The 19,202-nt window shown below is 51.4% G+C and overlaps 1 protein-coding gene across 1 annotated transcript in view; it reads left to right on the forward strand.

The window, feature by feature from the left end:
• Window positions 1–8,196, forward strand: part of BMP7 (bone morphogenetic protein 7) — a 75,809-nt gene extending 67,613 nt beyond the window's left edge. The window contains exons 5-7 of the mRNA XM_004370217.1: window positions 4,207–4,283; window positions 5,838–5,948; window positions 7,995–8,196. Coding sequence (XP_004370274.1) covers window positions 4,207–4,283; window positions 5,838–5,948; window positions 7,995–8,144 — 338 coding nt within the window. The 3' untranslated portion in view covers window positions 8,145–8,196. The remainder of the gene's footprint in view (window positions 1–4,206; window positions 4,284–5,837; window positions 5,949–7,994) is intronic.
• Window positions 8,197–19,202: the final 11,006 nt, after the last annotated feature.

The following is a 19,202-nucleotide window of genomic DNA, read 5'->3' on the forward strand; positions in this document are numbered from 1 at the left end:
GTGTGTGTGTGTCTGTGTGTGTCTGTGTGTCTGTCTGTGTGTCTGTCTGTGTGTGTCTGTGTGTGTGTCTGTGTCTGTGTGTGTGTCTGTGTGTGTGTCTGTGTGTGTGTCTGTGTGTCTGTGTGTGTGTCTGTGTCTGTGTGTGTGTGTGTCTGTGTGTCTGTGTGTGTCTGTGTGTGTGTGTCTGCATCTCTGTGCATGTCTGTGTGTGTCCGTGTGTGTGTTATTGTGTGTGTCTGTCAGTGCATTTGATTGCACATGTCTTGTCAATGAGTGTGTGTGTGTGTGTGTGTGTGTGTGTGCCTGGGCCCAGTTGCAGAGCGCTCCCCATGGTTGGTTTGCGTCGGCGTCTGTGTGTTGTGTTCACCAGTGCATGTGTACCTCTGTCTGTCCGTGTGTGTGCATGGACCCTCCTAGGAAATGGACCAGGTGTCCTGCTGGGCCACACAAGTGGAGCCCCTGGCACGCCACATGCTCGGTGGCCACGTGCTTGGTGGCCACATGCTCCAGCCTGCCTCCTGCAGGCTCCACGCCCCCAGGGCCTTCCGTGCTCTTCAGATGATGTGGTTTTGAGTTGAGAAACTGGGTCCCTCACCTCCCTGCGCTTCCTCCTCCCCACCCACGTTTGGACCTGGCTCCCTGCTAATTAGCCATCTTCACAGATGACCCAGAGGGGGTGGGCCCGGGTCTGTGCACCAGTTGTAACTTGTTAGCTGCTCGGTGGAGCCTGTGGAGGTGGAGGAAGCAGCTGTGCTGCGTCTGGGGCTGCTTCCTGCTCCTTCTTCCTGCTGCTTGGGGCAGCTGGGGGTTGTGGCAGGGGGTGGGATCCACTTCCCGAGGGTCTCTGTCTTATTCCAAGTGTGTCTCGCCTTTTGGTCTGTTTGCTGATAAGAAGAGGTCATCACTAAACACGAGTTCCAATGATGTTCTCCAAGGTAGACGAGGTCTGCGGAGAGTGGAAGGGTGGTGCAGGGGCTGGGGTCCCTGATGGCAGGGCCAGGGAGTGCCCCACCCGCTCACACCCGCACCCAGCGTGGTGAGCTGCTCTCAGCCTTGGCATCTGAGCCTTGGGTGTCAATAGTAAGCTGAGGATCATTGTTTTGGGCCTCCTGATGAAAACCCTGGTGGCACAGTGGTTCGGAGCTATGGCTGCTAACCCAAAGGTCAGCGGTTTGAATCCACCAGGTGCTTCTTGGAAACCACATGGGGCAGTTCTACTCTGTTCTATAGGGTCGCTGTGAGTCAGAATTGATGGGACAGCAGTGGGTTTCGTTTGATGGTGGCAGATATTGTGAATCAATCGTGGCCCTCTTCCCACTGAGTGCCCACGTCACTCAGGATAGCAGCCCTCTGCACTCAACGGAAATCCTGTTTGCCATCCCTGGCCTAAGCTAACATGCTCTAAGGTGGCTTCACACAGCGTCCCTAGGCTGGGGGACACTCCTGCTTTCTCACTCCCACTGCTGCTTCTGCACAAGGAAGAGGAAGAAGGCAGTGCACAGACGGCCCTCCCAGCAGCCTTGTTCAGCCTCTGCCACGGTCTCCGGCGCCATGTTAGATTTGCACTTAGTATTCCAGGTGGAAGTGTGGATAGTCAAGCAGAGTCCTAGGCTCTCCTCTGATGTGTCCCAGGACCTTGACCTTCTCACACTAACAACAGCCTGACTTCCAGAGAACCCTGCTTCCCCTGGGGGGCTGTTCTCTCAGCCCGTGTGCTGCCAGCTCCAAGAGAGGGAGGGGACCTCATGACTCCCTCTCCCCCCAACATCGCTGCCTCCAGCCCGTTGCCCCTCCATTCTCACTAACCACCCATCCCCAGCCTTGAAACTGTCTGGCCCCCTTGTTGACGTGGAGCTCACCTCTCCTTATTCCTCAAGGACTTTCGTCCCTGTCCCTCTGTAAAGTGTACTCATGATTCCAGCAGGCCCAGGCACATCCCCCCATTTTCCTGGGCTCTCCATTCCCCCCGTGTCTCCATGCTGGATTGTTCTTCCCCTGGATACCTCCCGGCTCGCTCTCTCGCTTCCTTTTTTTTTTTACACAAATGCCAGTTCCTCGGAGCGATCTTCCATTAGATGTTATTCCCCGCCGTTGAGTCGGCCCCAACTCGTGATGATCCCGTGCCCTCCCCATGGTCGGCTGGGATAAGATCATCTTCTATTAGCACCTGTCCTGCCCTCCTTCCCTACTTTATTTTTCTCCACAGCACCTATCTCTATGGGGTATCGTTCATATTACTTGTTTATCTGTTGATTATCTGCCTCTCTCTACAATATGGCCCCACAGTGGCAGGGACCTTGTTCTGGTCCCGTCTATGTCTCCAGCACATAGGACAGCGCAGGCCCTCATTCACAGTATGTCTGCATGAATGAGTGAGTGAATGAATGGATGGAGTGGTGCGGGCACAGATGATAGTGAGGGGAGGCCATCCAAAAGCAGACGCTGCCTGCTCCCTCGGCGGCAGGAAGGTGGCTGTGCCTCTCCCAGCCCTCACCAAGGCCGTTTCACAGTGAGTTTTGAGTGTCTGCTCAGTGCCAGGTTCCTGTATAAACACAGAGGCAATTGTAAATATAATTTTCTCATTAGTTTGTATATCTAAAAAAAAATTGCTTTTCTGGACTGTAACCAGTTGCCGGTGTCTGCATGGGTGTAGAACTGTCTTCCACAGGGTTTTTTTTTTTTTTTAATCATGCTTTTGGTGAAAGTTTACAGCTCAAGTTAGTTTCTCTTTCAAAATTTATACTCAATGTTTTGTGACATCGGCTGCAATCCCTGCAATGCGACAACACTGTCCCCCTTCCACCCTGGGTTCCCCATGTCCATTTGTCCAATTTTCCTGACTTCCTCCTGCCTTCTCGTCTTACTTTTGGGCAGGAGTTGCCCATTTGGTCTCATATATTTGATTGAAGATAGCAGCACATCCCTCATGTGTGTTACCTAGATATCTGGTTATATAGATGTGGATAAAAACTGGGAATTTTCAAAAAAGCTGGTGAAAATAAAATAAAAGTGGCATTTGGGAAGCCTCTGGTTTCGGCTGTGTGTGCTCCCCGCACCCCGCAAGGCAGCCCACCAGCGACAAACCCTTCTTTATTCCTGACCTGAGCTTTTCTGGAAAACTCCTTAGAGACCATTTCCTGGCTTCCATTGTTTCCCCTCCACGCTGTTCTGTCCTGCCTCTCTGTCCTCCCTTCTCCTCAGACCCATTCTTTCTCTTTTTTCCTCCTTCCGCCCTCACCACCATTCCAGATAGAGGAAACAGCACGTGCAAAGGCCCCAAGGTGGGAATGAGCGCATTCATGGCACAGAAAGGTGGCTAATGTCATGGAGTTTGATAGTGAATGGGTTAGAAGTCCAGGCCACACGGGACCTTACAGGCCAAGGGCAGGAGTTGAATATTGCTGCCAGATGAAAAAAACGCCATTGGACATTTTACGCAGAAGAGAGATGGGTTGTGGTTAAGAAGAAACGAATCCCTGCAGCTGCAGGGTGGAGAGCAGATTGCACGGTGACAACAGGTGTGCGTGCGTGCGTGTGCATGTATATGTGAGAAAGAGAAGGGGATGTCTGCCATGTTTACAAGTGCTTCCTCCCTAACCCAAACGCTTACAAACCTTGCATACTTCTGGAAAACCCCGATGCATCATCTTCCTCCTCAGAGAAGCCTCTACAGTGTTTATTTCTGGAAGATAGTGGGATTTCACCTTCTGCCCTCTAGTTTCTTCTTTGTGGTGGTGGTGATGGGGGGAATAAGTTCCCAGCCCTTGCTTCCTGGTCCTCTCTTGCCCCCTCCAGAGGGCTGGGAATCCTGGGGTGGGCTGTTGTCCTTAGGGTAAGGTGGTTCGGAATTGGATTTCTCCAAACAGGGTTCCTGCAGCCAGCGTTGTGGGGCTCTTATGGAGCCTAGGCCAGATGCCTGCATTAAAAAATGCACGTATATGAAAGAAATCAGTGTCCACAGAAGGATCCAGGATGTCCTTCTAGCAGAGGGTTGGGGGCCTTGGCATCTCCTTTACCTGAGCCATTTACTGGGGTGGAAATGGGAATATAAAGCTCCAGGCCCTCACAGCAGCGTTAGCATCTGAAAATACATCCTGCGGCTCTGTGTATCATGTGACCGCCTTGGATGAGGACAGTGTCATACAACGTGTGTGTTTATTTTTCTTTCCCCCCTTTTTCTGCTGCTTCACATCCTCATCCACGCAGAAAACAGCAGCAGTGACCAGAGGCAGGCCTGTAAGAAGCACGAGCTGTACGTCAGTTTCCGTGACCTGGGCTGGCAGGTAAGGGGTGGCAGCATCTGTCCTGATGTGGGAAGCCTCCGGTTTGGACTCTGTGTCCCCGCAAGGCAACAGTGTCGTGTTTCTCATCTGTGTCAGCTAAGACTCCAACACCAAGGGGCCTATGTGCAGAGGAGCATGTGGTTTAAGGACACAGAGGTATCTCATAAAACCCCAGAGACTCAAAATAGAACTGAGAATCCTAACACCACTGGACTCTGAACCTCATTCTCTGCGTAAGCCTCATCCCCATTATGCGGATGGGCTGTCTCCCTCATCTGTGCAGTGGGGTAGACATGGCTGAGCCTGGGTTAGGTAGAATCCAGCACCCTAGAGAGCTGGGTTGCCCCTCTCTGCCGTCTCTGCCCCTCCTCCCCCTTCCAGGACTCAAATTCCCAGGGAAGAAGCTGATTGGTCAAGCCTAGGTCTGGTGCTTGTTCCTGAACCAATCAGCTGTTAAGAGGGGTGGGGCCATGTTCTAGGAACATGGCTGCTCCCTGTGGAACCATTTGGATGGAGTGGGGTGAAGAGCAAGGGAGAAACCCTGGAGAAGAAGTGAGGGTCCAGCAAGCTAACAAGTCTCTGTGATGAGTTCTGACACGATACTTGTTCAATAACTGTTTATTGGGCATCTGCTACTCCTGGGCCCTGCTCTGGCCCTGGAGGGTCAGCAGTGAGCATCGCAATGTCCCTGTCCTCATGGAGCTGAAATGTCCCTGCACAGGGCACTGCCATGCAGTCACAGGGTGATTGGCTTTGTTGTTTTTCCCTTGGGGAGCGTGTATTTCAGTGGGAGAGCCTGGACTCTTCCCTGGGGATCGTGCTCAAATGTATGCTTGCGGCACTTGTGCAAAAGCCCCCCGGCGTCCTCCTGTGATGCTCAGGACAGCACCTGCTCTCTGAGGAGCCAGGCAGTGCCCATGTCTGGTGCTGAAACAGAATCCCAAACTCCAGAGCCTCTGCCAGAAGATTCCATGGACGAGTTTCAATGAAGGGTGTATTTACTGCTAGAACAAGCACCTGACCAAAGGCCAGTGTGCCCATGTGTGTCCTTTATTAGAGGAGCATAGACATACCAGGCCTCATGCCGGGCATGCTACACACATTATCATTCAATTCTCACCCCAGCCATGCCGGCTTGTTAGTCTATTTGCAGGAAGGTGAACTGAGGCAGAGGCTTTGAGTAAAGAAACTGCCCAGCATGTTACACCCTGGTAGATCTAAAGTTGGTGGTCAGGCCTGGTCACTCTGACACCAAAGCCCACCTCACTGTACCTCCTTCCACCAAGGACTTATCCATTCTCATTGCATTCTGCTCATTTTGCATTCTGCTGGTGCCATGAGGGGCTGGCTGCTCATGTGTTAATGGCGCCAATGGAGTGCTCAGGAGGGCATGCGTGGGCTACGTCTTTGACCCCTGAACAAGAGCCCAGCACCACGTCTGGCCCACACGTAGGGGGGTCTCAGGTATGGCGTGCTGCACCCTGCAGTGCACACATCCCATGTGGTTCCAGAGCTCAGTTCCCCCAGCCCGTCCACACTCACCTCTCTATGCAGGACTGGATCATCGCTCCCGAAGGCTATGCCGCCTACTACTGCGAGGGGGAGTGCGCCTTTCCTCTGAACTCCTACATGAATGCCACCAACCACGCCATTGTGCAGACGCTGGTAGGTGCCACCCACGTGCCATATTGGGGTCCTGCCTGTGCCACCTCTACATGGGGCCACGGTGAACATCCCACTTGCCTGTGCCCAGGCCCATTGGCCTCTGTGGCCCCATTGCTCCATAGAAAACATTCAAAATTATATTGTACAACTGTTGTTAGTTGCCCTCATGTCAATTCCGAGTCACGGAGACCTTTGTGTGCAGAGTAGAACCGCACCCCATAGAGTTTTCAAGGCTGTGAACTTTCAGAAGCAGATCGCCAGGCCTTACACCCCAGGCACCCCTGGGTGGGTTTGAACCGTCAACCTTTCGGTTAGTAATGCAGCGGTTAACCATTGGTGCCACCCAAAGACTCCTATTTTACAACTCCTTGGTATAAAGACAAATATAAAAAATAAATGAATAAATAAAGACAAACATAATCTTTGGCCTTCAAGTTCCCTTCTGCTTTTAAAAGACACTAAAACATTTATTTCCTTGGGCCCCTATAAGTATCATGGGCCCTGGACACCGTGCCTAAGGAGAAGTCGCCCTGGCTCTGTTGGGACCCTTGTCCTTGGTGTCAGCATCAGGCAGATCCATGTTTAGACAGAAGTGTCCACAGGTCTCCCCTGTCCCTCTGCTGCCTCTGGGCTTCCCCTGGACCCAGTGGGCTTGAGAGCTTGCCCGGGCTGCTGGTACATTTGCAAGCTCGTGTCTCCGCTGCCTAGGCTTGAACTGTCATGGTGCACCATTCAGTGGTGTTTATGGAGTGTCTCCTGCGTGTAGACCCTGTGCTGGGAGCTGGGGCCTCCTCGGGGAACAACTCAGATCTGCGGTGATGCATCCCGTGGGGGGCACGGCCTCGAGTGTCACTCACTGAGTAGCAACACCAAGTGGTCACCAAAACTCTTCTCTGCTTATTTTCTTGCTCAAGAGGCTGTGTGGTCTGGACCTCCACAGTCCAATTATGAAATAATAATTCAGTCAATGCAGCCACTAGCCACTTGTGGCTCTTGAGCAGTTGCAGCGTGGCTACTCGGAATGGAGACGTGCTGGGAGTGAAAAATAAACACTGGTTTACACAGACACTTCGCACCAAAAAAACCTCAAAAAGTAAAATATCTCATTAATAATGTTTATGTTGTTAGTATAAAACTTTGACAGTAACCTTTATACCAGGAGCCCTGGTGATGCGCAGCATGTTAACCGAGAGGTTGGTAGTTCAAACCCAACCAGCCGCTCCATGGGAGAAAGACCTGGCGATCTGCTCCCGTAAAGATTACAGCCTAGGAAACCCCATGGGGCAGTTCTACTCTGTCACATGGGGTCGCTATGTGTCGGCACCTAACAATAACACTGTGTGTTGAACTAATAGTACTGTGGGTATGTTGCAGAAAATTAAAAATTTATTATTCAGATTGTTTCCACCGGCCTCCACTGAGGGGCACTACTGGCATCTAGTGGGTACAGGGATGCTGCCGAACATCCTGCAATGCTCAGGATAGGTCCGCAGCACAGACTGATGCAGCCGCAAATGTCTCATCCGGCTACTGACTTACTAGATGTGGTGGTATTGGTTGCCATTGTGTCAGCTCTGACTCGTGGTGACCCCGTGTACGGCAGAACGAAACGCTGCCCCACCCAGTACCTTCTTCACGATCCTTGGTATGTTTGTGACCATCGTTATGGCCATTGAAGGAACTGTCTGCTCTGTGAACTCGGCTCTAGTTCCCTCATCCCTCATTTATAAAATAGGGATAGCGCACCGAGAACAGGGAGTGCTCAGTAAACGTCACCTCGGATCAGTTTGGAGCCCTCGCGGTACAGCGGTTAAGAGCTACGGCTGCTAACCAAAAGGTTGGCAGTTCGAATCCACCAGCCAATCTTTGGAAACCCTAGGGGACAGTTCTACTCTGTCCTATAGGGTCACTATGAGTTGGAATCGACTCGACAGCAATGGGTTAGGATTACTTTGCCCAAGCAGTGTATATTCTGTATAGACACGGAGGCCGGGGAACCCTGCCTTACCCGCCTCTCACCACTGCCAACGTTTGATGTGTTTCCAGGTCCACTTCATCAACCCCGAAACGGTGCCCAAGCCCTGCTGCGCCCCCACCCAGCTCAACGCCATCTCGGTCCTTTACTTTGACGACAGCTCCAACGTCATCCTGAAGAAGTACAGAAATATGGTGGTCCGGGCCTGCGGCTGCCACTAGGCTCTCCCAGGAGCTGGACGCTCTGGGGTCATGTTCTTCCAGATGGATCCTCGGTCACCCACCTACCCGCCGGCCTTGGCAGGGAGCCAATGGACCAGTCACCTTTTTCTGAGACCGCCCCTTCCCCTTCCCCAACCCCAAAGGTGTTAGGAGTGTTCAGGAATTTGAAAGGCGAATGGCTTTTGATGCGATTTTCATCGGCACCTACAGACAAGCTCCTACAAGTGGCTGCGGGCAAAATCCTGGCAGGAACAAGTACACAGAAAGGAGCGTTGCAGCGGGTCATTGGCTGAGGCGGTCATTGGCTGGGAGGCCTCGGCTGTGCACAGGCTCACTTCAGAGATAATTATGACTCCCTGAGCCAGGCCACCCAGCGGAGGGAGGACGGGGGTGCGGTGAGGGGCGGGCACGTTCTTCTGTGCTAAAGGAAAACCGACGCGGAAGTTCCTGTAATAAATGTCAAAATAAAACAAATGAATGAAAATGGTTAGGATGTTACAAAGAGATTTTCCTAAACAATTTATCCCTATTTCTTCATTTACTCTAATTTTGTAAACAGAAGCCTTGGCCGGTGGAGAGAGGGGAAGCCCCCTCTGTTCCATTCCCGTTTCTTTCTGAGTCTTGCAGAGCCCCTGTTTACCCAGGACTGCCCAAACCGAAGATTTGCCGGAAGGAGAAGGGGGGGGGGGCGGATTTCTGCTCGGAGGAGGGACTGTGTTGACCTTGAAAGTATGTTCCATTGTTCAGCTGGGTTTGTGGTGGCAGAAATCAAAACAGGCATGCAAAAGCCCGACAGACATCTGAGAACTGGTTTTCCAACTGTCCCCGTGCTAGGAAATCTAAGTGAATTGCAGAGCAGGGGAGGAGAGCAGAGGCTGAACCTCAGACTTGATGCTGAGCTCTGGCCAACACTGGCCCTGTTCTCAGAAGCACTACAGAAACCTAGCTTTCCAAAGGGATGGGTGGGGAGCTGCACTGTTCATCCCCCAAGTGGGACCCCTCTGTACCCTGAGGTCCAGGTTCTGGAAACATTTATGGCCCCTTTTCATTTGCAGACCCCTGTTAGAGGGCTCTGCAGCCTTCTTGAAGGAAGGGAGAGCGGGTGTGGTGGGAGGTCTGCCAGGTGCAAGGTGTGCAAATCTCAAATGGAAAGTTCTAGAAGCTGTTTGGAGGGTGCTGTCCTAACCAAGCATCTGGCTGGGAGCACTTGTTTCTGACACAGCATCTGACTCAAGCATCCCCTGCCTTGGTTGGTGGGGTTCCATAAATAGTGTCACCCCCATCTAGCTGCACACACGAGGCCTTGGGCTCTCAACCCCGGCTGGCTTGGAGCTCGGAGGACCCTGGCATCTGGGAACATTTCCTGCATCTGCAGAAGGAACAGAGGTACCCAGGCAAGACTTCTGGCTACATGGAATGCGGTCTAGTGGGAACCATTTCTCTTCTGTGGTTAAGCTGATTCCTGGAAACACTGGGTCCTGTTTTTATTTTCTTTTACTTTTTCTTCTGCCGTAGTTCGGGCTCTGGGCTTCGCGCTCTGCCTCGTCAATGGGGAGAAGTGGTTTTCTTCATTGGATTTTATTTTTTTGGCAGCATTGAGGTTTTTTTGTGGGACTCTTGCTGGGTGCCGGTTCTCCCCACTTACACCTCGACCAGCCATGGGGTACAAAGCATCCTTTGTACATTTAAGCATGTAAATAGTTATTGCAAAACAAAACAAAACAAAAAGATATTTATTTCCATCTGAAGCTCTTTTTAAAATCCTCCTGTTAATCCTTGTTCAGGATGACGAGCTCGCTTTCCTTCAACCTGTTTGTTTTCTTATTTAAGACTATTTATTAATGACCAGACCAATGTGCCCACGCTGTTACGTAGGGCAGTCACTAGCGAAAATTGTATATAAATAGACAAAATAAAAAAGGTTTTGACTTTGCAATAAAAGAAGACATTTGGTTCTTGGGCCTGTGTCTGTGTGTGTGTGTGTGTGTGTGTTTTCTTCGCTCAACTCCTAGAAGTTGGAGTTCTCTCTGCCTGCTAAGAACTCTGCCTTCTGCCTTGGCCTCTGTGGCTATTAACACACTGTTTATCATCTGGCCCCAGAGAGGAACAGGCGCTTGTCAATATTTGGTGCAGCTGTGTGGAGCTCCGGCTAGAAAGAGTGACCCACGCACCCGATGTGGATTTGGGAGGCTCTGCAAAGGTCCGTGGTAGAAGCACAGTGCAGCTGTCAACAGCTGTTTCGAAGAGGCAGGGGGTAAATTAGCTGTGTTTACTGCTAACATACTTGAAAGATTTAGTCATCCCAATAAAATAGAGGCAAAGAAAGAAAGTGGGGGAAGGTTATACACCCAAATCTGTTAAGCAGCACTGGCCGCAGGGCCAACACTGCCCAGGGCAGATTATTCAGGAGGATTGGGGTTCTCTTGACCAGGGGTGGCCACCACAGGCCTGGGAAGAGGCAGCCGGGTTCTGGGCTCGGAGCAGTACTTGGCAGGGAGGGCACTTGGCCTCCTGTTGGCTTTGAAGTGTGCATTCAGGCCACCTAATGGATGTTGTTAAGATCCCAGCCCAGGACTTGGACAGGCTGTCTGTGCACACCCCCCTCTGTGAAGCGGCCGCTCCTAACGAGTTGCAGCCCCTGTGATTTCCAAACCTTTCTGCCGTTGTCCTGATGCGCGATTTTTTGTCTTCCAGGCCTATGACCAGAGCTGCAAACTGGAGGGGCAGATGCAGAGGCTGTGTCTTCTTCACCCTGCATAGTGTCCACACATTTTGAAAAGAGTGGATTCATTGCCAACATGTTTTTGAAAACCAAAGGATTGGTGGGGGAAAAAGAATCCCAAATCTGGCGTCTTTTGAGACACCAGTAGGGCTGGGTCCCGTTCCCGCGTGGCTGGAGCTGAAGTGCAGCTGTCGCCACAGTCCCCACCACTCCCTATTGTCTTGCTCACAGTGCGGCAATTGTCAGTTGCTGCTTGTTACGTTGTAGGTGACTGTTGGAAGGAGCCGCGGTGGTGCAGTGGGTAAGCGCTTGGCTACTGACGGAAAGGCCTGTGGTTAAAACCCCCAGCTGCTCTGAGGGAGAAAGAGCTACTTTCGGAAAGATTACAGCTTAGGGAACCCTATGGGGCAATTCTACTGTCACATGGGGTCACTATGAGTTGGAATTCACTTGACGGCACGCAACAACGACATTTATTCGTTCCCGTATCTCTATTAAAAGTTGTTAGATGCCATCGAGTCAGTTCCGACTCATAGCAACCCTATGTACAGCAGAATGAAACACTGCCCGGTCCTGCGCCATCTCACGATCGTTATGCTGGAGCCCATTGTTGCAGCCACTGTGTCAGTCAATCTCGTTGCAGGTCTTCCTCTCTTTTGCTGACCCTCTACTTTCCCAAGCATGTAGGAAGATAAGCTAGGTGGAAAGGCCATGCACTTCAGCAAGAAGGGGAGGACAGGTGTTCTTTAGTTCATCTCTGCCCACATCACCTGTGGAGCCTCCTACTCAACTTGTAGGGTGTGTGTGTGTGGGGGGTGTGTGTGTGTGTGTGTGTGTGTGTCTGCCTGCCGTGCCACTGAGGGCCTCTTTGTTCTCTCCTGTCCCCCTTCTTGCTCTCCATCACTGTTGCTCCTACCTCTTCAGCTGACATCACCCCTAGTCACGCCGAGAGGGCCCAGAGAGGTGAAGTAATTTACTCGAAGTTGCCCAGTAAATAATTGGTGGGACTGGAATTTGAGCCCCAATAACTGGACTCAACACCAGGCCCTCCCAGTTTGGAATCTGCCCCAGTCAGCGGCTCCCACCTCCTCCTCCTGGGAGCGGCTCAGCAGAGGCTGGTGGTGGGGTGGGCGCTCCCACCCTCTCTGCCTGGTGTTTGGGGTAGGAAGAGGCACCCAGTCAAGTTCACACATGGAGAGAGCTGAGAGGACAAACATTTGGCCTGGGGACAGAACTCTGCCTTCTTCTTACAAACACTTGAGACAGAGGAGTGTTCTCTTGCCGCAGAGGCGGTACACACTGGAGAGGATGGGCTGCACCTCAAAGCCCAGCTCAGTTAGTTAGCTTTGGGACCCACCGTGGGCAACTCAGTACCGTCTCTGCACCTCAGTTTCCTCATCTGTGGGAAAGGTATGTTGCCCACCTAGATTATTCAGGATTAGGGCCAGATGCATATAATGAATACCCAGAATAACAGTGGCTTAAACAAGATAGAAATTTGTTTCTCTCTCATTTAAAAGACACCTAAAGGTCACCCTTCAGGGTCATTGTGGCAGCTCCACTATGCCCTTTAGGATCTAGGCTCTTCCTATCTTCTTGCCCTGCCATCCTAATTCATGGCTTTTATCTAGATAATCCACCTCATGGTCCATGGTGGCTGCTGGAGCACCAGCTATCATATTTATATTCCAGGCTGTACGCTCCCTTTAAGCAGCTATCCCAAAGCTCAGACACAAAATATCCACTTACCTCTCATTAGCAAAAATCTAGTCACATTGTAGTCTTTTATTTGGGGGTGGCAATGTGCACAAGCAAAAATCAGAAGTCAGGGTCCTGCTGCCATCAAATTTTGGGGGGCATTGGAGTTCAGCAATTAGCTATCGATATTTTCTCTTGCTACATAACAATCACAAACTTAGTTTGAATCATCACTCATTTTATTATCTCACACTTTCCATGGGTCAGACGTCTGGGCAAGGTATAGCTGAGTTCCCTACTCAGGATCTCACAAGGCTGAAGTCAAGGTGTTGGGCAGCGACATTCTCATTTGGAGCTCGGGGTTCTCTTCCAAGCTCCCTCAGGTTGTGACCAAATTCAGCTCCTTGTAGTTGGAGGACTGAGGTCCCCTTTTCTTGCTGGCTGCCAGCTTCCAGTCGTTCTCAGTTCCTAGAGGCTGCTGTTAGGTCCTTCCCACGTGGCCCAGTCACAACCTGGTAGCTTCATTCTTCAAAGCCAGCAGGAGAATCTCCATCTGATTATGTCAGGCCCACCAAGGTAATCGCCCTTTAATTAATTCAAAGTCATTTGGAGGATTGGGACCTTAATTATATCTGAAAAATCCTGTCATATTCACTCAAGGGAGGGTATTATCCAGAGTGTGAACACCATGGGGCAGGAATTTGGGGGGGCCACCTTAGAATTCTGCCTTTCGCAGTTCCTAGCCACACTACACACCTCGGGTAGTAGGAGGTGTCAGAGGTCATATACACCAAGAAAGTACCTAGAATATGGTAGGCACACAATAAATAATAGCAACTCTAGCTGAATGGTTTAAAACCATGAAAGCTGTGTGTCAGGGTTGTATCCTTTCACTATGCTTATTCAGTCTGTGTGCTGAGCAAATAATCCGAGAACTGGAGTATATGAAGAAGAACATGGCATCAGGATTGGTGGAAGACTCATTAACAACCTGCAATATGCAGATGACACAACCTTGCTTGCTGAAAGCAAAGAGGATTGAAGCACTTACTGATGAAGATCAAAGACCACAGCCTTCAGTATGGATGACACCTCAACATAAAGAAAACACAAATCCTCACAACTGGACCCATAAGTAACATCATGTTAAACAAAAGACTGAAGTTGTCAAGGATTTCATTTTACTTGGATCCACAATCAACACCCATGGAAACAGCAGTCAAAAAAATCAGACGTATTGCATTGGGCAAATCTGCTGCAAAAGACCTCTTTAAAGTGTTAAAAAGCAAAGATGTCACTTTGAGGACGAAGTTGCACCTGACCCAAGCCATGTTTTTTTCAATTGCTTCATATACATGCAAAAGTTGGATAATGAATAAGGAAGGCGGAAGAAGAATTGATGCCTTTGAATTGTGGTGTTGGTGAAGAATATTGAATATACCATGGACTGCCAGAAGAAGGAACAAATCTGTCTTGGAAGAAGTATAGACAGAATGCTCCTCAGAAATGAAGATCTCATGTACTTTGGATATGTTATCAGGAGGAACCAGTCTCTGGAGAAAGACATCATGGTTGGCACAGTAGAGGGTCAGTGAAAAAGAAGAAGACCCTCAACGAGATGGATTGACACAATGGCTGCAACAATGGGCTCAAACAGCAACAATTGTGAAGATGGCGCAGGACTGGGCAGTGTTCTGTTGTACATAGGGTCTTTGTGAGTCTGTGAGTCGGAACAGACTTGATGGCACCTAACAACAACAGCTGAGTGCACGGGTCCTCCTGCTAAGAAGCCCCCACCCCACCAAATGTTTTCCACTACTTGAGTTGTGACCCTTACTATGCCCGGAGTCATTACCTCTCATCCCATGATCCTTCACAAAGTCAGTTGTCAGCTCGGCTACTCTTACGTGTGTCCACGCAGGTTGACAGAATGGCCTTTCTGGATCTTTGCCAGACTCGGTACAAGCTCCTGAGTGCTCACCCTGGTCAGAGACCGTAACCAAGGCATCCACCCACTGCCGTTGAGTCGATTCCAACTCATAGCGACCCTACAGGACAGAGCAGAACTGCCCCGTGGTGTTTCCGGGCTGTAATCTTTACAGAGGCAGACTGCCACATCTTCCTCCCACAGAGCAGCTGGTGAGTTCCAACCATCGACCTTTCAGTGAGCAGCCGGGTGCTTAACCATTGCGCCACCAGGACTCCTTGCCTAAACCTGAGCTCCCTGAATCCTCCCGACCTCCCTGAGAGCTGCGTCCTCTAACCTCCTTTTAGACTAAGGCCCGGGGGATGGAAGTGACACCTGAAATGTTTGCTAGGCGTTGGTGGTGTGAACAGAATGGGCCCGCACAGCTCCAGGGGTGCTGTTCACGTAGGCGTCCAGGAGAACGGCGCCTCCAGGGTCAGCCATTGCAGAGGCAGCCCTGCCCCAGCCTTAGGTGGAGATGCATCTGGTGGCAGGTGGCCTGCCCTGCACTCAGGTTTGCATCTGTCTGTCCCTTCCAAGGACACTCACGGTGACCTCTCTTAGACGAGTTTCTTCCTTTCGTCTGTGGATCCGTTCCTCCTGGCTCAGGACTCTGGCTCTAGGCTCTCTTGGTCTGAGATTTGAAGAAATAAAAATAGAAGAGAGGAAAAACACAGAGCTCTCCAAGCCTTTGGAGTTGGGACAGCTGTTTGGATGGAGGCGTCGTGCACCTCGACTGGGGCGAGGAGGGTGTCCTTCCCAGGCCCCAGGCTTTCCCACTAGCCCCTCGGACCCGTGGCTCTGTTAGGCGGAAGAGACGCGGGAGGGTGGGCCGAGGTCTCCAGCCCCTGCCTAACTGCATACAGCCCCGAGCCGGCCCTTCTGTCACAGGCCCAGAGGCCCGCGCGGGCACTGAGGCACGTCCATAACATCCTTGTCACAGCCCAGCAGGCCAGTGTCGGGAGACGGGTACTGTCCATCGCCTAGCCAGGGCCGACTTCACAGGCGTATGGCTGTGCAGTTGCCTAGTGCCAGCTTCCATTGAGTCAATTCTGATTCACGTTGACCCCATGTGTGTCAGAGTAGAAACGTGCTACGCAGGGTTTTCAGTGGCTCATTTTTCTGGAGTAGACTGCCAGGCCTTTCTTCTGAAGCACCTCTGGGTGGGCTAGAACCTCTAACCTTTTATTTAGCAGCCGAGTGCATTAACTGTTTGTGCCACCCAGAGACTCCCAGAAGGGTCCACTCTTGGTTTAATGCCCTGCGGTTGCCATCTTGAAACTCCCAATAACGTTTGAGTGAGGTGCCCTATGTTTCCATTTTGCACTGGGCCCTGCATGTTCTACAGCTGGTCCTGTGCCCAATGGGTAGAACAAGGACTTGGGAGCCAGGCTTAGGCCCCAATCCCATCTCTGCCACGTTCGTCATTCCACAAGCATTTTGACCACCTATGAGTTGCCAGGCACTGTTCTAGGTGCTGAGAACACATGGTGAACGAGAGAGAGATGAGGGCCCCACTCTCTTGGACGGTACCCCCAGCGGCTGAGAGAGAAGGGGTGAATAAACAAATACTCAATGGAAAAGTTAGACAAGGTTGGCTGTTGGGTCACAGGAGGAGACAGATGGTGCTTAAGTTAAGTATCAGGTGAAAACCAGTTGCCATCAAATCAAGGGACTCATGGGACCCCATGTGTGTCAGAGTAGAACTGTGCTCCATAGGGTTTTCAATGGCTCATTTTTCAGACCTAGATCACCAGGCCTTTCTTTCGTGGTACCTCTGGGTGGACTTGAACCTCCAACCTTTTCGTTAGGAGCTGATTATGTTAACTGTAAACACCACCAGGATCAGTTGAGGAAGGTATAATAAAGAGGTCGGTGGCAGAGTGGTTAAGTACGCAACTGTTAACCAAAAAAGGTCTGCAGTTCGAATCCACCAGCCTCTCCTTGGAGACCCTATGGAGCAGTACTACCCTGTCCTATAGGGTCGCTATGAGTCGGAATCGACTCAAAGGGAACAGATTTGGTTTTTTTTTTTCAGGTACAAAGACATGTAAAGCCAGAGTATCTGGAAACCTCAACACATACTGTCCCCCAGCCTGCAAGGACGAGGTCAGGGAGTGGGGGGTCAGGCCCCGACAGAGAGAGTCAAACAGAGAAGGTCAAATTGGGGGAAATGTTACTAAAAACAAAATCTACTCCTAACCCAAAAAATCTCTCCCCAACAACAGGAGAGAAGAGTTTTATTACTGAATAAGCATTAAACCAGATTGGGATGCATCACAGGCCATCTGCTATAGAGGTTGCAAAGATATAAAGGAATCTCATCCTTCATAAAGCCGGAGACCCGGTGGAGTAGTGGTTAAGAGCTCAGCTGCTAACCAAAAGGTTGGCAGTTTGAATCTACCAGCTGCTCCTTGGAAGCCCTAAGGGGCACTTCTACTGTGTCCTATAGAGACACTATGAGTCGGAATCCACTTGATGGCAATGCTTTTTTTTTTTTTTTTTTTTAGTAAAGCTTAGTGGATGCACGTTCTTACATTCACGTTGAAGATAAAATTGCTAATTTTCCCATATCTTTATGGAGGAACACCTGAAGTTATGTTAATTTCCTTCCAGGAAACAGGAGGGTAGGAGAGGCACACCTTCATGAAGTTACGTTTCGAACAGGGAGCTGTCAGATCTTTGCAGCGACCTATGAGATTTACGTTTTTCAAAGAGACAAGGAACTTCCAATACCAAGTCATCTAGAGTGAATTCGGAAAGAACAGGGGCAGAGGGGAGCCTCTTCCCTTCTTCTCAACCAGGAGACTTGACAGCAACGTGTTTGGCTTGGTTTTTTTACTTGTCCTTACAGTCGCCTTGAGAGGGGCTCTGCTTTGGGTCCAGGATGGCAGCCAGTTGCAGCGACGGCAGGGAGAGCCAGGCACAAGGACACCACACCCTGTGCTCCGCCCCACGATGGCTCGCCAGTGCCCACCTTGGTGGAGCGCAGAAGGAGCCAGAGGGCATGGGGTCCATGGACACGGGGTGGGCGGAGCAGAGGGAAGGGTCAAGAGGAGCCTGTGGACAGCTAGTCTGAGCAGGGACGGTCAGGCAGCATGGGCAGAAGCTGTAGAACATTCCAAACTGAGCGTCTGGCACAGGTTTGGCATACAACAGGTGCTTACTTGGCGTGTTTTGATGAATTGATGTCACCATTATTAACAGGCTGGGCATCGGGGGCATGGGCTCTGCCCTTCTAAGTGGAATGCCGCGGAGAGAGCCCAACCGTGACCCGTGGCTTCCTTCCTTCAGAACAAGGTGTGAGTCTGGGGGGCCATCGGCCGCTCCCTCCGACGGCTCCTGGGCAGTCCTGGGGCAGCAATTTGAGACAGCGTTCGGGAAGCTTCCTCAGGTGTGCCAGGGCATGGCCCACGGACGTGATCTCCGCTGACCTTCATTCCAAACCCTGCAGTGTCTGCTCTGTTTTCTTTGCTGGAGGAGAGGAGGTGGCCGGGGAAATGAAGACGATGTCTCTGACCCGAGACCCGCCACATCATGATTTCAGGCCACAAGCAAGCCCTGGAGTCACATACTAAATAATCCCAAAGAGAAGTTTATGTGTGTGTTGGAGGGGGTGGTGGAGGTGGGTGGAGGGTGCGACTCAGGCCCTAGTTTGCTGAGAGGTCTGCACTCTTGTACTTGACTTCAGAGGTGCGTGTCCAGCTCAGTCAAGTTACAGAAATGATGAATGAAACTGGTTTCAATTGCTGAGGCCGACAGAAAAAGGTCATGCTTCAGCTCTGACCCTTGCTCACTGAATCCAAACTGGATCTCTCTGTTTTAGGAGGTTTTGGTTGAAGTCAGCTCACACGCCCTGTAGCCCAGAGAGCAGGGCTTTGCCCAGCCCCTTGGGGGTGGCCTGTGGGAGCTGCCTGGAGGCGCTGGGAGGGGACAGAACAGTCACTGAACAAATTCCTCCCCGGGAAGGGCTGCCTTTGGGGAGGCAGGTTTGTGGCTCGGTCGGGGAGCCTCTCCCGCTCTGGTCTTTGTTCGCCCCCCACTTGAGGGTGTTGATGAAGGACAGGATGACAGGTGACCTGGCCCGATTCTGTCCTGTCCTTCCGAGTGGTCCCTAAAATAATACCATTAGTGAGCCCTGCACAGGCTCCTTATCTGCTGATAACGCTGAGCGCTCTGTGGATGCCTGGGCCCAGGCGGGGCCACGCCGTGGGCCCCCCGATGCTGGTGGAGCCTGGGCTCCACAGCCAACCCGTGATGTTCCAAGGAGCATGAAGAGGACTCCTGATTGTGCAGGCACGCCGGGACCTGCGGTGTAGGTGCCCACTCAGGCTCTGTGCGTCCTTCTCCCCACGCTCCCCAACCAGGGAGGTGCACAGGATGGTGGACGGACTCACGCCCACCCACAGCCTTCCTCCAAGCTTTGGCCTAGCCCTGACCTCCTGGCTGGCTGTCAGCTCCGAGCTCACCTTCCATATCATGTCGTGAGCTTTTGTCTGGGTGCCTGGTGCTCATGGTCCGAATGCCCCTTTTGTTGCCACTTAGTATATATGCATATATACAGAGCCCTGGTTGCTCAGTGGTTAAGAGCTCAGCTGCTAAGCCAAAGGTCAGTTGTTGATGTTAATGAGGCAGAATTAGAGGCAGTTATGTTAATGAGGCAGGACACAAT

The sequence above is a fragment of the Trichechus manatus genome, unplaced genomic scaffold (assembly GCF_000243295.1).
Source record: "Trichechus manatus latirostris isolate Lorelei unplaced genomic scaffold, TriManLat1.0 scaffold00008, whole genome shotgun sequence".
Lineage (NCBI taxonomy): Eukaryota > Metazoa > Chordata > Mammalia > Sirenia > Trichechidae > Trichechus > Trichechus manatus.